We start from the raw sequence: 23166 nt of genomic DNA on the forward strand, positions 1-23166 counted from the left end.
TGCCCAACAGGATTAGTGTGCTGGTGGGGGCTCCTAAAGCGAACACCTCCCAGCCGGGCATCGTGGAGGCTGGAGCCGTCTATTACTGCCCCTGGCCCGGACAGTCCGATAGCTGCAGACAGATTCCCTTTGATAATTCCAGTGAGTCACCTGATGCATTTTCAAAACTTTTTTTTTTTTAATTATTATTATTTCTTTCGGATCACAACAGGAAAAACACTGGCAGATTTTGAATAATTCTGTTCTCTCGGGACTGCGACTGTTTATTCAGACTGAATGGACAAATCTATCAGTTCGTGATAGACGTGTTCATTAGAAATCCACCAATGAGGCTTTTCTTGACCAATACTGACTACAACTTTCTCTGAGGTCTGAACTTCTCAGACATTTTGATCGGTTTAGATTTTTTCCACTATTTTAAGATTTTTAATATAAAAGATTAAAAAAAAGGTGTGTGTGGGGGGTGGGGGGTGAGGGGGTTGAATAGAGCCTAGTTTTAATCTATCAGAAAATAAAGAAATTGCTCACTTTTGAGTCAACACAAATGTCCCTATTCTTTATTTGATATTTAGTGCAATTCAAAAGCCCTCCAAAGTGCAAAGTGTTTATTGATGTTTTTTATTTTCTCTGAAACTGAGGGGGGTTCTTAGCTTTAAAGCATTTCATAAACTCTTTTGTATTTGGCCTGCTCATCAGTTTGGTCCATTTTAATATTTTTGATTGCTTGCTTGTAATCTTCACGAGTAATCACATGTGTTGCTGCATTGAAAAAATGGACATAAAATATGTGGATCTCATGAATTTCTCCTGGCAAAAAAAAAAAAAAAAAAAACAAAGCAAAAAAATACAAAATCACCCCACAAGTCTGCTGCATCATGTTCATACTGCTATCCAATATATTATCATCAGTGTCCAATCTATGCCTCTGATGCACTGAATAGTTAAGTGTGTGTTCATGAACTAGAGGGAAAGAAGAGGGGGTGTGATAGGGAGGGGGTTAAACTGTAAGCACATGGGAATTTGGTTCCCAGTCGAAAGACCGGGGGATTGGGTGAGGTCTGCTTTTTATTAGATCTTGAAAATGTACGCCTGTGTCCTTTCCACGCCCCTTGTCCCGCTCTGATTCTCCATCAGTCTGTCCCTCTCCTTCCTGCTTTTTGAGATCGCAAGAAGAGCTGCAGATTGAACTGAATGATAAAAGCAGTGGTTATTTCTTTTTAAGGAGAAATCACATGTTTTACAAATTCAAGAAAAGATGCAAAACTACGCAGCACGTGGGACAGAAATCTTTGACTTTTAAGGAGATAAGCTTTGGGTGGATGGAGAGTGAAAGTGTGGGTTGTTATGCTGGTGTTAGGTTAGGGAGAATATAAAACTAAATTTGTGGTACGCCAAAAGTGGAAAAGTAACCATCCATCCAGGTTGGGGATGAAGACTTGGACATGTTTAGAGATGGACACGGTTAAAAAAAAAACAATACCCCAAGCTCCTGGTAACTCTGGAGGAGCTGCGGAGATCCATACTGAAGAATCTGTGAATACAATTCACAGGTTGTGCACTTTACACACTTCTTTCCTTCTTTTATGGAAGATTAGCTAAAAGAAAGCATCTTCTTGAAAGAAAGATATACAAATCCTACACTTGAAATAACTGAACTTAGAGTTAGAGTTGAAACCATGTCCATTTCTTTCTACTTCCGTTATGCATCACTTTGTGTGTTGGTCTCTCACATAGGTTGCGTTCACACTGCAGCCTGATGTGATCCAATTTCGATTTTTTTTTTGGCAATTCCGATTTTTTTGCGCGCCGTTCACACTGCCAGTAAATGCGACCTGCATGTGTTCTGCAATGTGAACGGGCAAACGACCTGAAAGTGTCCCGCCTGCGCAGTAGAGGGCGCAATAGCGTCAGCGTTCTCAGTGTTCTGCCGACCGCCATAAAAAGAAGTGCTCAGTGTTTGCGGAAGTAAACATGGTTGCTAACGGTGTAGCTTAGCTTACATATTTGAAGTTGTTGTCCGGCCGGAGCAGCATATTAACAACTTAATCCTCATTATAGTTTGTCATAGTTGTTGTTTTTCTTCCCGCTAGCGTGTATCAGGACGCAGAATAGTGAGATTTGTTGAGAATCAGTGATTTTCAGTTCGGATGAATGCGGCCTGAACGTTAGGTCGCATTTGAATCGGGTACGTATCGGATATGGGTCACATTCGAAAAAGAATCCGACCTGTGCTGTTCACATTGCCATGAAAAGATCAGATACAGGTCGCATTACGTCCAAAATAAATAAATAAATCGGAATTGGGTCACTTTAGGCTGCAGTGTGAACGCACCCATAGAATCCCAATGAAGTGCATTGAAATTCATATTTTTATCTTATTCATCTTGACGATTATCATAAGAAGAGCTTATGTGTTCAGGAAGAAGCTTGCAACGTGAATCAGCACTTCTCTTGAACTCACTAATAGATGAAAGAAGACAAAAGCCTAATAGTGTTAAGTCAAGCATGCTCTGTACACCTGTTTGTCTGAAACCACTGTATTCCTGTAAATCACTGTATGTATGTGTGTGTGCGCACATGTGCTAGAGCAGAGTGCTTAATGAGGAGGGGTCTGGTGGGTCTGATGAGACCCAGCTGGTCTTTAAAAATAGTGTTGGAAAATATCTTCATCAACTAAAACTCATACACCAAATGGGACATTTTATAGAGATTTCCAGCGTGGAATCTAAGCCGTCCTCCTTGTGATCTTGTCTCAGTCTGAGTCGAGTTTCTTGAGTGTTACTTGTTTATGAGAGAGCTTTAACAGAAAAAACAGAGCCACCATATCCTGTTAAGTGTTAGTCTCAGGGGGGCAAATGGTGTTTTGCTGCTTGTGTTATAGACCTGTTTACACTTGCTCATTAAGGACAAATGATCACAGACCGCATTACCATGGTCTACGTCAGCTTTTACAGCAAGCACTTTGAAATCTCTGTTTTGTTGCCGTTTTTTGTGTTTATGCCTTTTTCCATCCTCCCATCTGTCCATCTACCTCTTCTTCTACCAGATAACAGAATGATTAAGGTAAACGGCACCAGAGAACCTCTAGAGTTCAAGTCCCACCAGTGGTTTGGAGCATCAGTCAGGACGCACAAAGGAAAAGTGGTGGTGAGCGGACACAATGTCGACGTAACTCTTGAAGTTTGGAGGTGTTGATAAAACGAAACTCAGAGATTTACTCTTTGCAGGCCTGTGCGCCTCTCTACCACTGGCGGACGGTAAAGAGAGACGGGGAGAAGGACCCCGTGGGAACCTGCTATGTTGCTGTCCAGAACTTCAGCGCTTATGCGGAGTACTCGCCCTGCAGAACAAGTAAGTAAATCTGCAGTTTCACCTTCAGAAGCCTTCATCTGCATGCTACGCTTTTAGGTGTTTAGATTATAGTCAACCTTGGTTTTTAAAAAGCGAATCGCCACAGAAATCGACGACGTTGTATTTTGCTGTGCTTGTTTTGCAGCGGACATCAGAATTATTATTTTATGACTGAAAGAGACACGTTTCAACCATGGTTTCAACAGTGGTGAAGAATTAGACCAGAAATAACTCCACTGAATAAAACATAGAATTGTGCAGAAGCTTATGATTTATTGTAGGTTAAATGTACACATAATCTCCCACTGATATTTGGCAGCGACGGGTTTCCAGTGGCCATCAGCAATGTCCTGGCAGAATCCTGGGTGAATAATTGACGACTCGTCAAATTGGAAATGGTAGAGTTCATTTGAATAGGCTGGTTGATAGATGGTCCTGACATTTAGGCACAGTCTACAAATTTCCAGCAGGTGGACAGGACTTTTCTAGAAGCTTAATGCTGCCCAGTGTTCCTTCTTTACCCAGATTTGAGATAATTGTCCTGTTGGAACACCCAGCTTCAAGATGAGATAGTTTGCAGTCATTTTGCACATGCTTTTAAATAGGAGTGAAGAGTGAAGAAAGAAATTCCTGGACAGCAAGAGAGATATTTCAAGTTCAGGAGCATTTACTGATGGAGAGAACTGCTCTGTTTGTTGGGAACCTTTTGATAACTGTAGACACTGATATTGGCTGGTTGGTTAGATAGTTCTTGCAATTGGCAGATGCCACTAGTATCTTGCCTACTGTTTTTTTACAGTAAACTTACAGTGTAACAGTGTAAACTTATAAAAAGTTATGGCTGGATCTTCCTAAGATTCAAGGTGTTAGTTCTTTGTGATGTAATTGTTTTAAATAGCTGTGTATTTGTTGTTGACATAAAATCACGCAAAATCCTTATACATACAGGCTTTTAAATATTTTTTAGTGGTTGCCAAGCATTTGATATTTAAAAAAAGTAATTAATTAATTAACAAGGATTCCCAGAACTTTTCCTTCTATGACATTTTAAGACACAGGAACTGCATGGCAGTAATTTCTAGCCGTCCAGAGACCATAACCTTTGAAACCCGATCATAACCTAATGCCTGTACCCAGCCAGTGCTCACACTGGTGATTATTTTCTCTCATGAGACCATCGCTAAGACATATTGTATTTATTCTTTTCAAAGTTTAATGAGGTACATGTGAGATACTTGAAAGAGAAACAAATCAGCATGACTAGACAGAAACAAGAGGGCAATTTCTGTCTCTTCTTCCCCTATAACAAATCACCTCGCCCGATCTTTTATAAGCCCCCATGAAAACCTAAAAAATAATCTCTTCATCAGCTAATCAGTCTCTCACTCTCCTCAGCCCTCTTCCCTCTGTCATCACAACTGTACATTAGATTTATGGCACCCCTCGCACCCCCACCTCTTACCTACAAGTCTTCTTTTCATGCATCCAACCCTTTTCTGTCTCTTTCACCGTCTCCATGCGAGTTTCTAACGTCTGTAAGTAAATACGGCACACTGCCAAGATGCCACGATCTGACGAAGTGACGGCTAACAGGTGGTGCGAAGTAAACAGCAGATAAAAATCTCGCCCTTGGTGTGCCCTCCATCATGCTCACACTTTTTATACACACGTTCTCTCTTTGGTAACTGGCTCGGTGTTAAATATTTCAGTTTACGTTATTTATGTCTGCGCTGACTAATCAAGACATGAGTAATTGCACCGTAAACTCAGCAGTTCCCATAGGGGAATATTTTGAAGAGCTTTCAGGACCGGGCAACTTGAGTCTGTATTGTGTGCTGGAGGCAGCGTTTTCTGCCACCAGCTGTTTTTTTTTCCCTTCATATTAACATATTTTGGCGGCCACTCAGACCTCTGCTGTAACTGACTTATTGTTTACTCTGTAAATGCTCTTGTATAGTCACGCATCATTAAGTTTCACCTCAGGCTGCCAGGGAAATGAAGACAAATTTATGATGCACACGGTAACTTTGGTGTGTTTATGTGCAGTTAGATTATATCATTTATAACAGACAAAAAGATGATTAGTTTTAGTTTGTTTTTTTTATGTGAGATTCAAGTTTCTCTTATTGTTGGGATGAGACATCCTGTGTCACACTAAAACAGTCTAAAAATTCAAGCCAAGCACGTCCAGCAGATTTACCAATTACACTGATTTTGTTTCACGTTTTTATGTCAGTACTTGCTCGCTTCACAGAAGATTTAGAACCAGCGGTAAAAATTGTAGCAGTGGTTTCGGTAAATGATGCTGTACTAGCCGGTAAAATGTGAAATCCCTTTAAAAAATCATCATATCCTTTCCACATTTTTCTCACCCTGAAACCACAAACATCAATCTTGTTTTTGTTGGGATGTTTTACAAAGCCGTCACACTGTAACATAATTGTGAAAGGTGCGTGTTTTCAAAATGTTTTATAAATGAAAATCAAATCACGGCGTCCTGTGTATTTAACCTCTTGAGCCAATACTCTGAAGAAACTTTCTGTTCAGCTGCCAGAACGTGTCGACTATCCTTTCTCAGCTACAGACTGACATTATTTCAGCTTCTAACGCATCTTCTTCCAGAATATCCCTGTATTTATCCAATTCCCTATTATCTCTGGCTGTCTTCCCTATGGTATGATACTGCCACCACCGTGCGCCACAGTGGTGATGGTGTGACTTGTCTACTCTTCGTGGGTCCTCGTGAATGGCATTTATTGAACTCCACTTTCTGATTAGGTGTCTCCAGTTGCACAAAATTTTACTTGGTGGTAAAAAACTAAAAGGGGCTGGACATCAACACTTTTCCAGGTATTACGTTAAAAATGAGTTGATCTGACCTTGTTGCTAAAATCTGGGTATGCTTTAGATTTGCTGTTCATACAGAGCATCCATCTATTTTCTTTACACCCTTGTCCCTTAGTACGGTCGGGAGGGTTGCTGGTGCCCATCTCCAGCTAACGTTCCGGGCGAGAGGCGGGGTCACTCTGGGCAGGTTGCCAGTCTGTTGCAGGGCAACACAGAGACACACAGGACACACAACTATGCACACCTAGGGAGAATTTTAGACAGACCAATTAACCTGACAGTCATGTTTTTGGACTGTGGGAGGAAATCAGAGTACCCGGAGAAAACCCACGCGTGCACAGGGAGAACATGCAAACTCTATGCAGAAAGACCGGGAATCGAACCCAGAACCTTCTTACTGCAAGGCAACAGCTCTACCAACTGTGCCATTGTGCAGCCTCTCATACAAAGCAATCAAATCCAATAAAAAAAAAAAATCTTTAGTGATAAACAGTCTTCCATACATTTTGCATGTGTTTTCTGTCACTTTCAGATGATCCAGACCCAGAGGGACAGGGATTCTGCCAGGCTGGTTTCAGTGTGGACTTCACTAAGGTAAAAACAGGCAGGATGCATCACAAGTTTTCATCGGTACGATGACCTGGATTATCAAATTGAAGTCCTTCAGAGATTTATAGACGATGAGGCAGCTCTCTCCCCTGGAGAAGCCCTGCCTCCCAAAGTGACCCACTGCCTCTTAACATGCACACATTCTTTCACTGTAAAATCAGTGTGAACCTTGACCTCTGCCTCATGGTCCAACTATACCCTCCTGTACAGGAAGCTGTCATTCTCTGCAGGATGTCAATAGGCATGACAGCAGAAAACATGTGTGGCACACACACACACACGCACGCACACACACACACACACACACACACTCTGTTTGCAAAAAGATGTGCAGATTACTTCATAAATTATGGCAAACTGACACTTTTTTATCATTGCAGGAGGGAAGGCTTGTACTAGGAGGACCTGGAAGCTTTTACTGGCAAGGTAACTAAATCAGCAGTGTTGAAGTGATAGAGAATGATCGGTATGAGATCTAGCAGTGAAGCCCAAATATGCACACTGATGCACTTACTGAATCTTTTCTTTAAAAGGTTTGAAATGGTTTCTCTTTCACTGCCGCCTTTTTTCTCGCTTTTTCCTCCCTTGCTCCTTTGCTTAATGCCTCTCCCTGGCTGCGGTCGAACAGGAAGTGGGTGTTTAGGTGCTGTAATGAGCTGATCGGGGGTGAAATGGAGTGTGGAGGAGCTGCCCCTCTGCTCAGAGATGTAACACAGGGTGGTTAGGGAAAGCCTCAGAGAAAGGGGAATAAAATAGGAGGAGAGAGAGTAAGCTAGAAACGAGCTTTACTGTGGTTGTGACAGATACATGGTTCTTCAGAGAGAAAGATGAGAAGTTAGGGAGTGTTCAGCTAGTTAGACCGATGAGAAAAAAGACATGCATGGTTGACTAAAGCGGAGGGATAAAGTGTCTTAATAGGTCTAGCTGGAGTGTGACAGAGAAGCCGTTGGAGTGTGTCTGTACTCCTCCAGCTCCAGGTGCTTGAAGGTGTTTAGGAATGTGTGTGGCAGCCAGAAATAGAAAAGATGTGCACCTGTTTCTTAGGAACATGGAGACCGTTATTGATCACTCGCACACACTCCTTTCTGTGTTCTTTGTTATCAAATCCCAAAACGTACTGCTGATTCTTTGGAGCTGGAGATGTACCAGACTTACAGTTTTCTAGCTTGATTTACAGTGTTGTTAAAACTCGCTTACTGATACCAAATTTGGGCATTTTTTTCTCTATCACATTAATATTAATAAAAAAAAATTCTCTGTTATTAAATGAACTGGATATTTTACACGACATTCTAAAACAGCAGCAGGTCACAGTACTTTCTCTATCTTTCTGGTATTGGACTGGTGTTAGTACAAACAACGTTGAATTGGAATATAAAAACTTGATTATAAGCTGCTTATAAGCTCTTTACAATTTTATCTGTGTCATTTTTTGCCTCTGAGCTCAAAACTGCAGCATAATAATAAGAATATATTGTTTGGAGAAATTTACAAAAAAGTATCACATCATGGTATGAGTAAAACCATCACCGTTTTAGGGAATCACAGCAAACAGAAACATTATTTGTTCTGCTTAATTCAACTGTAATCATGATATCAAAAGCATGTGTTGTTATTTTGGTACATAGATTTAAACAGAAGTATAGAATATACACCTTATAAATTTAGTAGTAGTTTTCAATTGAGCATTGTGAAAATTATCAAACCCCCTTTTGTAGCTTTACCATTAAACTAAACTGATATGATTTGGTGAATTCAGACTACATGCTCTAGTATCTATCCTTTAAAAAGCAGATATATTGTGAAAGGTGTAAGTATATTTTTATTTATGTCCTTCTTGATAAATAAAATATTCAAATGCATTATCAAAATCACCCAAATCAATGAAGTATTTTTACAGATGGTGAGTATATGTAAACTTCTTACATGCGCTGTCGTATTAATGCTGTCGCTGTTGCCAGATGTTAAATAATGAATGGTCCGACATGCAAGACCCGTATTACACACGCAACATAAAAAGCTTAATGGATGGTTCCCTCTCTGTCTGCAGCGTAGCAAGGCAGGCTGCCTCCTGTTAAAACACTTCCTACAAATGTTTATAAAAGCACTCAGCCTGGATTTTTATGGCCTCTAATATACACTGATTATCTTTAGCCTTCGGCCTGATTCATCATAAAATAAGACTTAACATACAACCTTGTTATCGCCAGGTATGAAGAACGTCTCAAATCAGCAGCAGTGACTCATGCATCTGTGTTAACAGTTTGTCTCATTAATCTGAGGGAGGTTTAATATTGACTGGACGTGTTGGCTTGAGAGATAAACTCAAAGCACGGTGGGAGAGGAACGGGTGGAGGGGGGTTAAGAGGGCACATTTTCCTTCCCGACAGTTCACTCGCACATAAAGGAGGATTTATGGAAGGTGGAGGACGACCACAGATAAAATCATTTGTTTGTTTAACCTCTTGTTGAACAGCAGAAGAAGGGTGTTGGTTGAGTGTGCGCCTATCATTTATAATCCTCTCTGCAGAGAGAAGTGGAGGAGTTGTGATTTTTTACTTTTTATTTTATTTTTTTCCCAGAGAAACATTGGGGTATATGTTTTTTCTGCTCTTGCTTTACCAGGAATGTGTTACTTTTACTCTGGGAATGGCTCACATGGAGCGGGCAGCCTAGCCAAACTTTAGCAGCGGTGCTCCCCTACTAAGCTCCCATGTGGTTAAAAGCGCTGTCCATGAGCAGATGTCTCAAGGACTCTCTCTTCTTTCTGTTTGTTTTTTTTTTCTCCAACAAGCTTGTGTGTGTTTATGTGTGTGTGTGAGTGCAGGTCAGGTGATGACAGCGGGGATAGCAGAGATACTGAATGGCTACTCTTTAAAGGCGGTCCTGAGACGAGTTCCAGGAGAGAAACAAACCGGAGCTGCTGAAGACACAAATGACGACAGTTACCTCGGTAACGCTCAGGAACGCACTCGTGCATGAATCATAAGCTTAATGATAACCGGCCTAATTATCAAGAATTAACAACATCATATACCAAAACCATTATTTTTTTTAAGATTAACTTTGTGTATCTCTTCAGGTTACTCTGTGGCAGTGGGAGAGTTTACAGGAGACTCAGAACAAGGTGAGTAGACTTGTAACCAACTGCAGAGAAAACTTGATCAGAATTTCTAGGAATTATTAGCAATCAATGATTTTTCAACATAACACAGTGGACAGTTTCTCCTTTCCACCGGCTAAAAATCAAATTTTATCTTGCCACAATGTATGGAGAGCAAAGAAAGGGCAATCATCTCTAAAGATCAATGATGGTATTGAGACATCTCAGTCAGCATAACAGCAGATAGACTCTGGATTGTTCTACATGCATGACAGTAAAAAGCTTTTTCTGTCCTACCATCACAAACATAATCCACGTGCGGGTGTGTTAAGTTCTTCTGGGACTTCAGCTGTAACCACTGGCAAACTGGACTTAGGCTGAGAACTGGATAACTAACATTCCTGGTGTGTTTGTCTTGAAATAAGTGGAAACGTGTCTCATACAATTAAATACAGAAAATGAATCGTGGGACCACCTTTGAGTCCTTGTTTGAGTTCATGGCATTGTAAATGCTTTGAAATGTCAGGTAAAATCTATGGATAAACAAAAAAATCAGTCTTCAGCGTCTTCGACAGGATAAATCAACCTTCTTCCAAGACCTGAACCTAAATCCTGGAGAAAACATGTGGAATGAGCTAAATGGGATAGAATATAAGCAATGAGCCAGAACTCATGATGTTCTGGAGTGATTGTGCAAAAATAAAAAGATCCCTCTCTTTCTGTAAGCTTAAATTTTGTGAAATGTTAAAAGAGAAGCATCTATTTGCAAAAGAAAGTTTCACAGCATGTCTATGTCACAAAGTTTGTCGATTTAAAAAAAAAAAAAAAATCTACCAGAATTGCCATTAATTGAGGAGATGAGTGAGAGAAGATTTTACACAATAAAATGCTTAATACAGTGATGGATAAAGAGTGGACGATGCTGTCTTTGCTCAGAAGCAGTAACAAGCGGTTGTCTCAAACGATCTGGGTCATGACCTAGGAGGGACAGGACTTTAGGAACCCCTGATAAAGGGATTTCCTGTCCACCGTTCTGACTGATTAAGATGATTGCTGACAGACTTCACAAACCTTTTCAGGTCAAGAGCTGATCCTGGCTTTCGTCTGGAGGTGATGAAATATGGGATGCAAAGAGATGCAGGCACGCACAAAAACAACAAAAAAAGAGAGGTCTCGTTTCTGTGCTTAGAGGCACAATCAGAGGAGTCCTCCAGGAAGAGACACGTGGTTTTTTAGGTATGAGTTTCAGTCTGGGAAATCTATTGTTTGGAAGTGTTGGCTTAAAAGCAAACATTATCTGGCTCCAATCTTACCAAGACATTATTCCACAGAAGTTACATGATTTCCTGTGTTTGTTTGGCTCCAGCTAGAACACAAACATGGATTTTATGTTGGTATGGATGTGTGAAGTAGTTTCTAGGAGAGCAAACTGTTTTTTTAAACCTAAACTAGTATGTTGATGAAATGTTACACAGATGCACCAATACTTAAAGTAGACGTTTAGTATCTTACAGCTTAAACAACAAAGAACATTTAATTTTTTTTATTGAGATCTCATTCTGAGTTTGAACTTCTTAGCAATCTAAAATGTAAAAAGGCTTTACCGAGCCTTGCAAAAGTGTTCGGATTCCTTCAAGCTTTTTTACGCTGTCACTCTGCAACCACAAATTGAAGTGCTATTTATTTAGGTTTTTCCATGAAGTAGGTAACTGAAGTGGAAGAAGAGAGACAGATGGTGAAAATATTTTTTTACAAACAAAAAAAGTGGGAGGTACGTTTGTACTTTGCCCTCCTGAGTAAATACAATGTAGAAGCAACCTTTCCCTGCAATTAGTCTTTTGGGGGTACGTGTCTACTAGTTTCGTACATCTGGAAATTACACGTTTGCAGCTTCTAAAAGGTTTTTGTGGTGGAAGGCCTGTCACAGGTTTGTTTTTGTCAGTGTTCTGCTCAATCCTTCCTCCTACCATCTCTGACCAGCTTTCCTCTCCCATGCTGAAGTAAAGCATTCTCTCAGCATGATTCTGGCAATTTCACATTTTACAGTAGGGATGGTGTGTTCAGGGTGATGGGCTCTGTGTTTCACCTGAGTTATAGATCTCTGCTGCTTCTTCAGAGTTACCTTTAAAGCTGTCAGGTTTAAATGGACAGCAGGTATGCAGTTGTACTTTACTGTTTATATTTTAGATGATTGGCAGAGGCATTTTATAATTATATAATTATATTTAGATTAATGAGAGTTTCTATGTAGGCTGATTGGACAGGATTTTATTTGAGGGTTTCAGAGTGGAGGGGAGTGATATATGTGATATATTTCAGTCTTCCATTTGCAAAACCTTTGAAAACTGTATAGTTCTTCTTGTGCATAATGAGTTTATTATTATTTTTTCTGTGCATTGAAGTCTGTGGTTGTACAGTGACAAAATGTGAGAAAGTTCCTGGGCTATAAATATTTTTTCAAAGCTCTGTACGTAGGAATGTGCAAGCTGTTTCGCTTTTCTTCTTTCAACCATTTCGGTTTCAACTTAAAGTTCTAAAGTTCATTTCATAGTTTTTTTTCTGCAGTCCAAATAAAAAGCACAAGGAATTTCAGCACAAAAGCAGCTCTTTTTTCTTACTAAAGACAAATCAGACAGAACACCACAATCATGATATTTTTCCACACAATTTATAGCTTTCTCTTCAAAGAGCATCACCACACAGCCTGTCAAAATTTTTAAGAGAGTTCACTCCCCATTTTCTCAGCCATCTTTACCAATCAGCATTCAGTGGAAACTCTGTGGGACAGCTCCGCATTTGCATGCCCTCATACCAACCCTGCAGAGCCTCTGAACACCCTCAAGCACAACACATGTCACGGAGTCTTAAAGTGAGTCTAAAGAGGCAACACATGCTCACTGATGCGCTGTGTTGTGGTACAAAGCCCCTTGTGGTCGTGTTCTTTAAACCACTGTCAGACTGGAGAACTGGTTGTAACTGGAGGTTCAGAGCAAAGATGGAGTGGGGAATTAGTCTGGCGGTCGAGTCTGCTGGGTTCAGACCCACGAGGCAGGAAGTCGGGGCTCTATCTGCTCTCTCTGGGTGGGACCCTCTGATCATCATCACAAGTTCAGAGCGCTGCACTCATCAATCACCGTTAGGGAAGAGTCTGAGTGTCCAGTCGGGGGGGGTTTGGCTGTGGGGCCGATGGGAGGGCGGCGGCCTCCCAGATAACGTTTTATCGGGATGTTTTCATTATCTGTGCATCATTTTCACACAAATTTAAATACGTCTTTATTCTCCTAGAGCTTATCACTGGAGTCCCAAGAGGAGCACAAAACTTTGGATATGTGAGTATGGACAGCAGAATGCTTTGTGCCCAATAATTCAGTTGGTAAAATGTTATTCAAATCAGATTGTTCACAGTTCACAAATGTCAAACCGTCGTTTTTACACCAAACTAAAACACTCAAACCTATTGATCTTGTGCATTAGTAGTTATTCAGAACCCATATAAATACATACAGTTTTATAGTTGCAGGGAATCGTTTGTTTGAAATTGTATTCATGTGATTGAGTTTTAATTTACTTATTTATATCGTAGCCCCAAATATGTTATTTGATTTTTTTGAAATGAAAGTAAATGGAAGCAAATGTTAAAAATCATTCAGCTATATTCAGTTTTCTGTAGCTGCTTTAGGGGACTGGTTACTCATAAAGTGAATTTTCCATGTGTTTTAATAATGGATTCTTCTGACATTTTGTCATAAGTCATTGTCCTGTTGGGACGGCAAAGGCTGCCTGTTGACTTTGTGTTCTTTCCCTTTGTGCTTTTTACCCTGACTAACCTGAGAGAAGAGAAAAAAAATCTAATATATTCTCATTAGTATTCATTAGAATGCAGTTTAATTAATCTATTTCTATTTTATATCCCCGTTGCAGAAGGCACAGTTTAAAATACATAAATAATGCCCAGTGCGTATAATTGCAATGACAAATAACTTTAATGCAATGTTCGGTCTGCTTTTATATTTCATGTGTGGTACATACGTGGTCTCCATAGCAATAATGTAGATTCATCTAAAGAGAACAAAACAATTCAAATTGGAACTTGTATTTCTAGATTTATTACACACAGTGATATATTTAAATGTTTTATTTTTGTTCATTTTGACATTTATGGCTCACGGATAACGAAATTTGGTATCTTAGAAAATTCCATTATTACATAAAACTAACGAAAAAATGACTTTAATACATTAATGCCTACTGGAGAGTTTGTCCCTGTAGTCTAGGTCAAGGCTGATGGAGCGGAGCGTGAATGAGATCATCCATTGGTTCGGCTGAATGATCTTAAAGACGCCCCAGTTGTTTCAATGGCAGCCTTCAGTTCATCTATACTGCTGGCGATGGATGGTGTTTCTCATCTTTCTGGAAAATACCCTATAGATTGTCTGTGACGGTTTAGTTCAGGCCAGCTTGTTGACCCATCAGGCACAGTGATACCATCACTCTTCTGGTGGTACCGTGAACAGTGTGCCAAGTCCTGCTGGGAACTGAAATCAGTATCTCCGTTGTTAGCTGTGTTGGCTTTGAACTTAAAAACAAAATGGACCAACACCAGCAGGTGACATGACTCCCATGTTATCCTTGGACCTCAAACAGCTTGGATTCTGTGCTTCTCCACAATTCCACCGAAGCTTGGGATCTTGATTTCCAAATGAAACGCAAACTTTACTTTCGACAGAAAGGAGGACTTTGGACCACAGAGCAACAGTACAGTCATTTTCTCCATCGTTCAGGTAAAACTTTCCTGCTATTTCTTGTCTAGGAGGGGCCTTTCACCAGTTGTGGCACATGACCTGGGTACATCTATGTGTGGTGGCTTTGAGGTTCTCCTGAAGTCTTTTGAACGGACTGTGCTTGACAGTCCTTTCAACCTGCATTAGCACATTTTCCCTCCACACCTTTTCCTTCCACTCAACTTTCCATTACTATGCTTGGACACAAGACTCTGCCAAAAGCTTGTAGTTAACCTTCTTTGATGCCCTCTACTTTCCTCACTATTTCTCTCTAGACAATAACATAACCATAAACAGAGAACTTTTAATTTCCAAACAATACTTTTTTTTATTGGTCTCTGTAACATCCTTTTTTAGTGAGAAAATGAATTTTGGATTTTAATAATATTCCCAAAGTTACAAATATAAAAGCTTAAAATAATTGACTGTCTCTCAATTGAATCTTTTTGGGTTTTTAAATTGAATTATTGAAATAAATGACTTGTTCAATGATATTCAAATTTATTGTGAAGCACACAAACGTGAAGACTGAACTTAGTAGAAACATGGCAAGGGCTTCCGAAAAACTGACTGCATTTGGCACTCAAGAGTTTGGCACAAAATACTGACAGTTTAGACACATTTGAATAAAAACACTGTTGTCACATCTATTTTAATATCAATATATTTCCATGAAATGATGTTTGTCCAAATGATTTTAAGTCCTGAGTGTTGTTATGTGTTAAATGGCTACACCGGCTCTGTTTGTGCATCTTCAGTTTACAATATGTGTTTTCTTATGGGAACGTGTCCCCAGGGCTGACTGTGTCAATCCTCCTTAATGACATAGAGCTTCCGCTTTATTTAGAGGGCACTGACCCCACCTGACCCTCCTAACCCTGCTCTACACACACACACTCACAACCCCTTGACCTGCACTGCAACCGCAGGCCTCACCGCAAACAGAATGCCAGAACAATCTGTCCAGTACAAACATTTCTCCCTGTGCTCACACACAGCAGAGGCGGCTGTGTGTGAGCAGGTAAGCCGCGTTAGAGGCTTGCTGGCTCTGGAACGGCTGTCGGGCCCGATCAGGTTTCCTCTGTGACCAATCCAACAATTGAGACCAAAGGGAAGTTAATTTTCAAGCTATTGATCCGGTGTTTGTGTTTACGCACGATCATCTGTCCGTAAATTTCCGTAAGTCTGCCCTTCTTTAGTTCATTTCTGGGAGATCAGTGATTGAGTTAACATGCATCCTCCAGCACACACGTGTGTGTGTGTGTGTGTGTGCGTGTGTGTGTGTGCGTGTGTGTGTGTGTGCGTGTGCGTAGCCTCTGGCTGTCTCCATGTGGTTGTTATTTTAGTTCTTATGAAGGAATTCTTAGCCTCCCCTTTCTGTCTTTCCCTGAAACTGGGGTTAGGATGGGGGTAGTAGAGAGACATGGGGGCAAGGAGAGGGGGTATTGCACAAAGAGAGGGGGAGCAGGGAGAAGAAACTTTCAGTTTTATAGAAGCTCTTTTATTACTTTTCTTGAATTAATGTCTGTCATGTGGTTTGTATGTTTGATCCTGAGGGGCAATGATGCTAAAGTCTGGTGCTTTTATGAGTCAAGTCATTTTTTTTATATAACATCAATTCACTGCAAATATCTCTTGCTGACCATTTTACAAGAAAAGCTGGTCCAGTTCATAAACAGAAATATACGACAGGTCAATTAGAGCTGCGCAATAAATTCAATGCCAGTCTTCATCAGTGTTAGCAATTTCAAAACCGCAAATCCTGTTTGAATGGTGACTCTTATATTCCTATTTGGACAGCTTCAAGCTGTGCTTGTTTTTCACTTTATGGTTTTAGTGACTAAAGATACTGAAACTCTCAAAGTTTGGAGGAGACATCATGTTATGGTACAGAAAGAAAAACTACATGTTAATTATAAACATTGTCATCAAAATGGTCAGTTGTGGCATTGAAGTGATACATTTTCCTAATATTATGCAGCTCTAGTATAAATCCAAAACATTATAAACACACGTTCAAATTCAATCACATACATCCCAGATCTAATAAATATAACACGATGCAGTCAAATACATTTTACAATGACAATTCATGAAAAGTTGCAGTCATTGACTCTGCAGCAATTCCTCATCTTCCTCACAGTGGTCAGTTGGTTGCATCAAGTCATTAGCTTTGCAGCGATATCTGATCCCATGCAAGCATCACAGATTCTCACCGTTATGTCTGTTTGTTTCAGGTAGCAATGATCAACTCCACTAATCTCACCTTCATCCAGAACTTCACAGGAGAACAGGTGGGATCACCATCATCACCACATCCCCAGACCCAAGAACCTGTTATCCTTTTCCTAAAATGTAATTATTATAGGATTTTGGTTAAAAACTAAATATTTGTTTCCTTCTTCGTCTCTCAGATGGCCTCCTATTTTGGCTACTCGGTGGCTGTCACTGACTTGAACGGCGACGAGTAAGCAGAGAATTTCTTTTGTCATTTGAAACAAAGGTAATTTCACCGCCGTCCTCGCCTCTGTTCTTGAAACCATTTGATGTTTGTCCACCTAGCACGGATGATATCCTGGTTGGAGCTCCCCTCTACATGGAGAGGGAGATGGAGAGCAAACCCAGAGAGGTGGGAAGGGTGTATCTTTACCTGCAGCTGGCTCCGCTCAGGTTCTCTGAACCCATTGTTCTCAGTGGTACCTACACTTTTGGACGTTTTGGGACCGCAATAGCACCGCTGGGGGATGTCAACCAGGATGGATATAACGGTATGCAGAAAATATGCTTTCTGATGATGAAAAAAATAAGAGATTAAAAAAAAAAAAAACAGGAATCCTATGAATATTTTTCATGTGTTGCTGCTACACATCTCTATGTGCGGTTTACGTTTTGCGGCGGTCTTCATAACGAGCACCAGGTTTTTTTTCTGTGATCTTGTGACTGTCTGCCTGTTCGTTCTCTGACTGAGGAAATCCTGTCAGGCTCCTTAAATCCTTTCAGCCAATCAGGAAGTGCGGCGATGAAAGGTTCTGCGTGTGCGAACCTTGCTTCATCGTGTGACGACTGCGTTGAAGGCACATATGTTGTGTGTATCGGGGGCTATTTTTACCTCACCAGATGTGGCCTGAGATGGAATCATCTGGGATTTTCTTTTTTTGTGCTGCAGCCCAGAGTTCATTCCTCTTAGAAGTGTTTGTTTTATTCTCACGTTAATTAGACAATGACTGACACGCACAAAGCCTGGAGCCCAAACGCTAAAACCTGTGGATTGTGCCATTAAAGATGAATGAAGGGAGGTACATCTGGCCCTTGTATGACATCAGTCCTACTGATTTGTTTTTAATTTACCCATGGGCAGCATGTGTTAAAGTGCATACCGTTCCTTTAAATCCCATTAACCAGCAGATCAATAACTGAGGGATCAATACTGACACTTTTCCTTGCTACAAACATAAATCACATCTGCTGCCTGTCAGTCTGGGACACCAGGAGGATTTCTGGGAAACAGTTCAGATATGTGCAGGATTGTATAGTTCAGAATTATGGAGTCAACCTGGCAGATTAGTGATTTAGAATTTCTGAAATGTTTTTGTTTTTTCTTACTATTGTTAGACTACTGTGTTCATGTACAGTGCTTTTTCAAAAAAGTATTCATTTTCAGATTTTACCACCTTACAATTTCATCAGGGTTCGTCTTTATTTTATCAGTCCGCAATTTAAATTCTGTATATATCCAGATGTTCGGTAACGGCATCAGAGGTTTGTTAGAGAACATTAGTGAACAAACACCATCCTGAAGACCAAAGGGACACAGCAGAGAAGTCAGGAATAAAGATATTGAGAGGTTAAGAGCAGGGTAAAGTTATAAAACAATGTTTCAAGCTTTGGACATCTCACAGAGTCTGTTCAACTCAAAGAGATAGAGAATGGCACAACTTAAGAGATCTGCAGCTCAGGTGAAAGACTTATTTAAAAAGTGAACTATTTATCTGGCCAAGACGATGGCCATTGTTGAAAGAGAGACATAAAAAGTCATGAGAAGGACACAGCAAAACATGTGGCAAAATGTTCTCCAGTCAGATAAGACCAACATTTAACTCTTTCAAATACATATGAAGTGCCATGTGTGGAAGAAAGTGAACTATTCTTCCTACTTTGAGACATAGAAGTAGCATCGACATGCTGAAAGGGAAGCTTTTCTTAAGCAAGGATGGGGAAGCTGGTCACAGATGATGGATGTAATTAAATAAAAGGCAATACTGGGAGAAAATCTATTAGTTGTGAATTTGATTCTAGCTTCCTGTGTGAACATGTGCTCATTTGTGAGTATGTGACTAGAAAATACATATATAAATTCAATTTGACCATTTATAGTCAAAATACTTGAGACTGTGGCAGGAGTTTGCATCCATAGTTGGACATTTAATACTAAGCAACTGAAGTGGCACGGTGTAGAGCATAGCATATTCATATGTTACAATGGCCTAATCAAAGTCTAGACCTAAATCCAACAGATAATATCTAGCAAGACTGAAGTAAAATTGCAGTTCACTAACTTCATCCAATCTGACTGACCTTAAACTGTCTATCACACAAGATCACAATAAAATACATTGGATCTTATGATCGTAATAAGACAAAATGTACCGAAAGTTCAGAGGGTCACGTGTTCTTTTGCGAGGCACCGTTAAACCTGCCCTCTGATTTGACCATGATCGCAGACATTCTTTGTGTGATGACACTGATCTCCCACAGCAACCCCAAAATTCTTCTGGAAAACAGAACCATACCCGTTCTCTGTCATATTTAACGATATTTTTCCCTCCCAAGTGTCAGCTGGTAAGCCCTTACAATTTAGCTAATGTAATTTGCCATGTGGCTCCGCTTGTTTATAATTTTCATCCGACAACACCAGCTTTTCCTGTCACCATCGGGTACAGTATATCAGCCTGTTTCAGTCTGTGAGTAAGAGTCTCCTATAGTTTTGGTTTCAGTGATCGCAGTGGGTGTTCTGCTGGATTGTCTGCATTGTGTGGGACGCTGTTGAGCAATACCAATGAGTGACTTTCACATTATTTGAAGACTTTTTTTTAAAAGGAGCTTATTATTTTTGTACAGCTATTCAATTATGTACACAATGGCTCACATAGACATGCAGACACAGAACACATGAACACACATAGGTTCATTTATACACTTGCATACACACATGGTTGCATTTATCCTCTCTCTACCCCACAATCTGCTTCATGTGGAACCAGTTGTTTAGGCTACGAGAGAGGGGGTCCAGAGACAAACAGGATGTCTAGAGGGATTTTGGACAGTTACAGTACTGATGAGTATTAAAATGTAGGACAGTGCAAAAGAATGGACGCTAACAAGTTAAAGAATATATCCCAAAATCTGCTTGTATCTTTAAAAAAAATGCATTTTTATCTGAAACAGGTGTTTTTTTTTTTATTTTTTCAACAATCAACATTTGGACAGTATTTAATTTTCCTTGTTTTAGATAACATCACAGTAATATAACAGTGATGTAAATACTTTAGAGTTAAAGAACAAGACTATCATCTTTACTTTGACTTTTAAGTTCAGGTTAGCTAAAGAATTTATCTTTCTTCAATATGTAGGCCTTCTATATTGTGGGCTCAAATTTATATTAAAATTAAACCTGCTTTATCTGAAGCGTTGGGTATTTCTGCATACACGCATGTCTCGGTGCAAGTTGAATATGTGACTCCAGGTAAATTTCGCTGACTCATACATCCATTTTGTACCAACACTCCATTTATAGCATGTAAAACATTTTATGGATCACGTTCTTAGATGTAGAGTACATGACAGTGTACCGGTTTATATTTCTGTTTTTTTTTATTTTTTATTATTAATTCTGGACAGAAAGTTATTGAATCTCATGTAAAAAGTTTCTTTTTTTGCAATTTAAAAAAAAACCCACAGATAAAAACACATAAGAATTAAAACAAACTAACTAGAAGTAGAATGAAAAGAGACAAGACAAAAATATTACAACGTCAGTCTGTATGTAAATGCCAAAGAATAAAAAATGAGTTTTAAGGAGTGATTTGAAGTGTTCAAGACTAAGAGCAAATCTAATGTTGAAGTTATTCAATTAGGAGCCGTGACAGCAAATACAATACCTGGTCATTTTGTGATCATTTTGACAGCATTATATTTTCTTACAGAAGACTGTAAGTAAATTGCTGAAAAGTACTTTAACTTATCTGTTGTCAAAGCAGGTAGGAAACATCCACCCAGTCAGTACAGACAAATCTATGACGGGTAAATAAAACAAAGTGATAAAGTTTTGAGGCAAATAAAACATACTCCTGAGCTCAAAAATCAAAAACAACCCACTGAAATCTACAGCCAAAGACAAAAAGATCATCATATCTTCAAGATAGACATATTATAAACATTTCAAGAATGTAAATTCCAGCATTTGTTAGATAAAACGCCCATCCATTCCAGCAGCAGCACTCTCTAGACAAGAAAATAAGATCAGTCTGTGCCTGTGCTATGGAAAGGCAAAAGTATGCAGATCACTGGAATCGGAACGTGAACTGAAGCAACATCATCTGTAGAACATGTGTAGGCTTTGTGCCACATAGCATGCTTCGCTTTCCATGGCAAGGGGTCACTATTGCTATTTAACGATTTCGGGGGGGACGGTAGGCTGAATCCTGCAGCTCACAGCTTATAGTGAGCTCAGATTGAGCCAAGTGCAGAACATTTTGACTGGCGACTGCTTCACAGCTCAGCCTGACCCGAAGCATGCTGTGAAAGCGAAGCTGTGGTTTTTGAAGGTGAAGATGCGTCAATAAATCACCACGTTGGATTGCAGTCTGTCTGCTGAGAGGAAGAGAAAAAGACTAAGACACACAGAAACTAAGAGCTGAAACCATGAAATAAAGGCTTGGCACTGCTTCACAAAGGGAAATGGATTTTGTTTATGGCTCCAGAGAGTCGCTACTGACAATAACTTAGAACTCGGCGTTCGAGATGAACATTTAATTATTGAATTTGAATTTCTTTCTAAAGCCATCCCTCAAATTTTTTTGGGAAGCCTCTTAAGAATCCATTAGAGTTAAATCTTGTTGAATGTGTTTAAAGTTGAGAAAGCTGCATTTTAAAGCCATGTCAATTTATAACCATTTGGATATCAAACATTTATTTCTCTGTGTACAAATATCACAGACTTTCCCTGAAGTTTATGTTGAATACTGAAATCAACTGTTACAGCTGTGGCACAGAAATTTAACAGACTGGCTGAGACTTGTTTCTTTTTAATATTTGGTGTCCTTACCAACTTTGCGTAGAAGTCGGAAAGTTCAGTTTTGATCAGAGCATCTTTTCCCACCTGCTTGCTGGTGTCTCTGCCTTGGTTCGTAGCAAACTTGAAAACAGCACCTTCTTCTGACTATCGCTCAACACCAACTTTCTTTTTCACAAATCTCTACAAAGGCCGTCTTTGTGGAGGGCACGAATAGTTCTCCTGTCAACGGGTTCTGCTGCCTGAGCTGAGGATTTCTCCATCTCCACTAGAGCTACATTTCCTTTTTGTTCAATAACAACCCTCTAAGATCTTGACCGGACAGCTGTGTTTACACAGAGATTAAATTACACCCAGGTGGACCCTGTGAGTAATATTAGGTGTAAGTATAATAGGTGACTTCAGAAGGAATTTGGTTGCACTGAATTGTTTTAAGGAATATGAAAATAATTGGGGCTATAATTTGCAGATTTTTGTAATAATTTTGAAAAAAAAAATTCTACTTCCACTCATCAGTTACGCTCATAAGAAGATAGCAAATCAGCCTCTGGTCAGATGCGAAAGGTCAGAGCAAAGAATTTAATAACATACAAAGCAAATAAACATTAGGTGAAGTAGCTAAGTAGCCAATCCAAAGTTTGAAAGGTCAAGTTTTTTTTTTTTCTTTTCCTTTTCCTCCAACCTGAATGTTTTTTTTCCTTCGCTTCTTGTCTCGGAGGAGCTCTTAACAGCCGCTGATGTCAAAAACATACGTGCATGTTTGTGTGTCACCCCTCAGACGTGGCAGTGGGCTGTCCGTTCGGAGGCGAGGACCGCGGAGGCAGAGTGTTGATCTTTAACGGTAATAGAGACGCATCCGCACGAGGCCTGACCCTGAGCCAGGAGCTGCGAGCCTCAAGGACGCCCGGCGGCGGCCTGCCAGGGTACGGCTTCACTCTGAGAGGAGGCCAGGACCTGGATGGCAACGAGTATCCTGGTAAACATTCAACAATTCAATCCCTCTCCTTCTAATCAAAATTCCTCCTCCAGCTCATGTTCTTTTAACACTTTCATCTTCCTCACCTCCACATTTTATGTCCATGTTCTCACTTTCTATCTGCTAAAGTCATCAGAAGGGGATACGGGGATGCTTGCCACGAGCTGCTCCTGCATCCATGCTTTAGGGATTCACAGGACTCAAGAAG

The 23166-nt window shown here is 40.0% G+C and overlaps 1 protein-coding gene across 2 annotated transcripts in view; it reads left to right on the plus strand.

The window, feature by feature from the left end:
* itga8 (integrin, alpha 8) overlaps positions 1–23166 on the plus strand; it is a 52855-nt gene that overhangs the window by 2303 nt on the left and 27386 nt on the right. For both annotated transcript variants that reach the window (XM_008432589.2, XM_008432588.1), the window contains 12 exons: positions 11–141; positions 3047–3147; positions 3228–3351; positions 6731–6792; positions 7188–7233; positions 9635–9760; positions 9890–9934; positions 13196–13239; positions 16929–16985; positions 17106–17158; positions 17254–17459; positions 22761–22958. In XM_008432589.2, the coding sequence (XP_008430811.1) occupies positions 11–141; positions 3047–3147; positions 3228–3351; positions 6731–6792; positions 7188–7233; positions 9635–9760; positions 9890–9934; positions 13196–13239; positions 16929–16985; positions 17106–17158; positions 17254–17459; positions 22761–22958 (1193 nt within the window). The remainder of the gene's footprint in view (positions 1–10; positions 142–3046; positions 3148–3227; positions 3352–6730; positions 6793–7187; positions 7234–9634; positions 9761–9889; positions 9935–13195; positions 13240–16928; positions 16986–17105; positions 17159–17253; positions 17460–22760; positions 22959–23166) is intronic.

The sequence above is a fragment of the Poecilia reticulata genome, linkage group LG16, assembly GCF_000633615.1.
Source record: "Poecilia reticulata strain Guanapo linkage group LG16, Guppy_female_1.0+MT, whole genome shotgun sequence".
NCBI classification, from domain to species: Eukaryota; Metazoa; Chordata; class Actinopteri; order Cyprinodontiformes; family Poeciliidae; genus Poecilia; species Poecilia reticulata.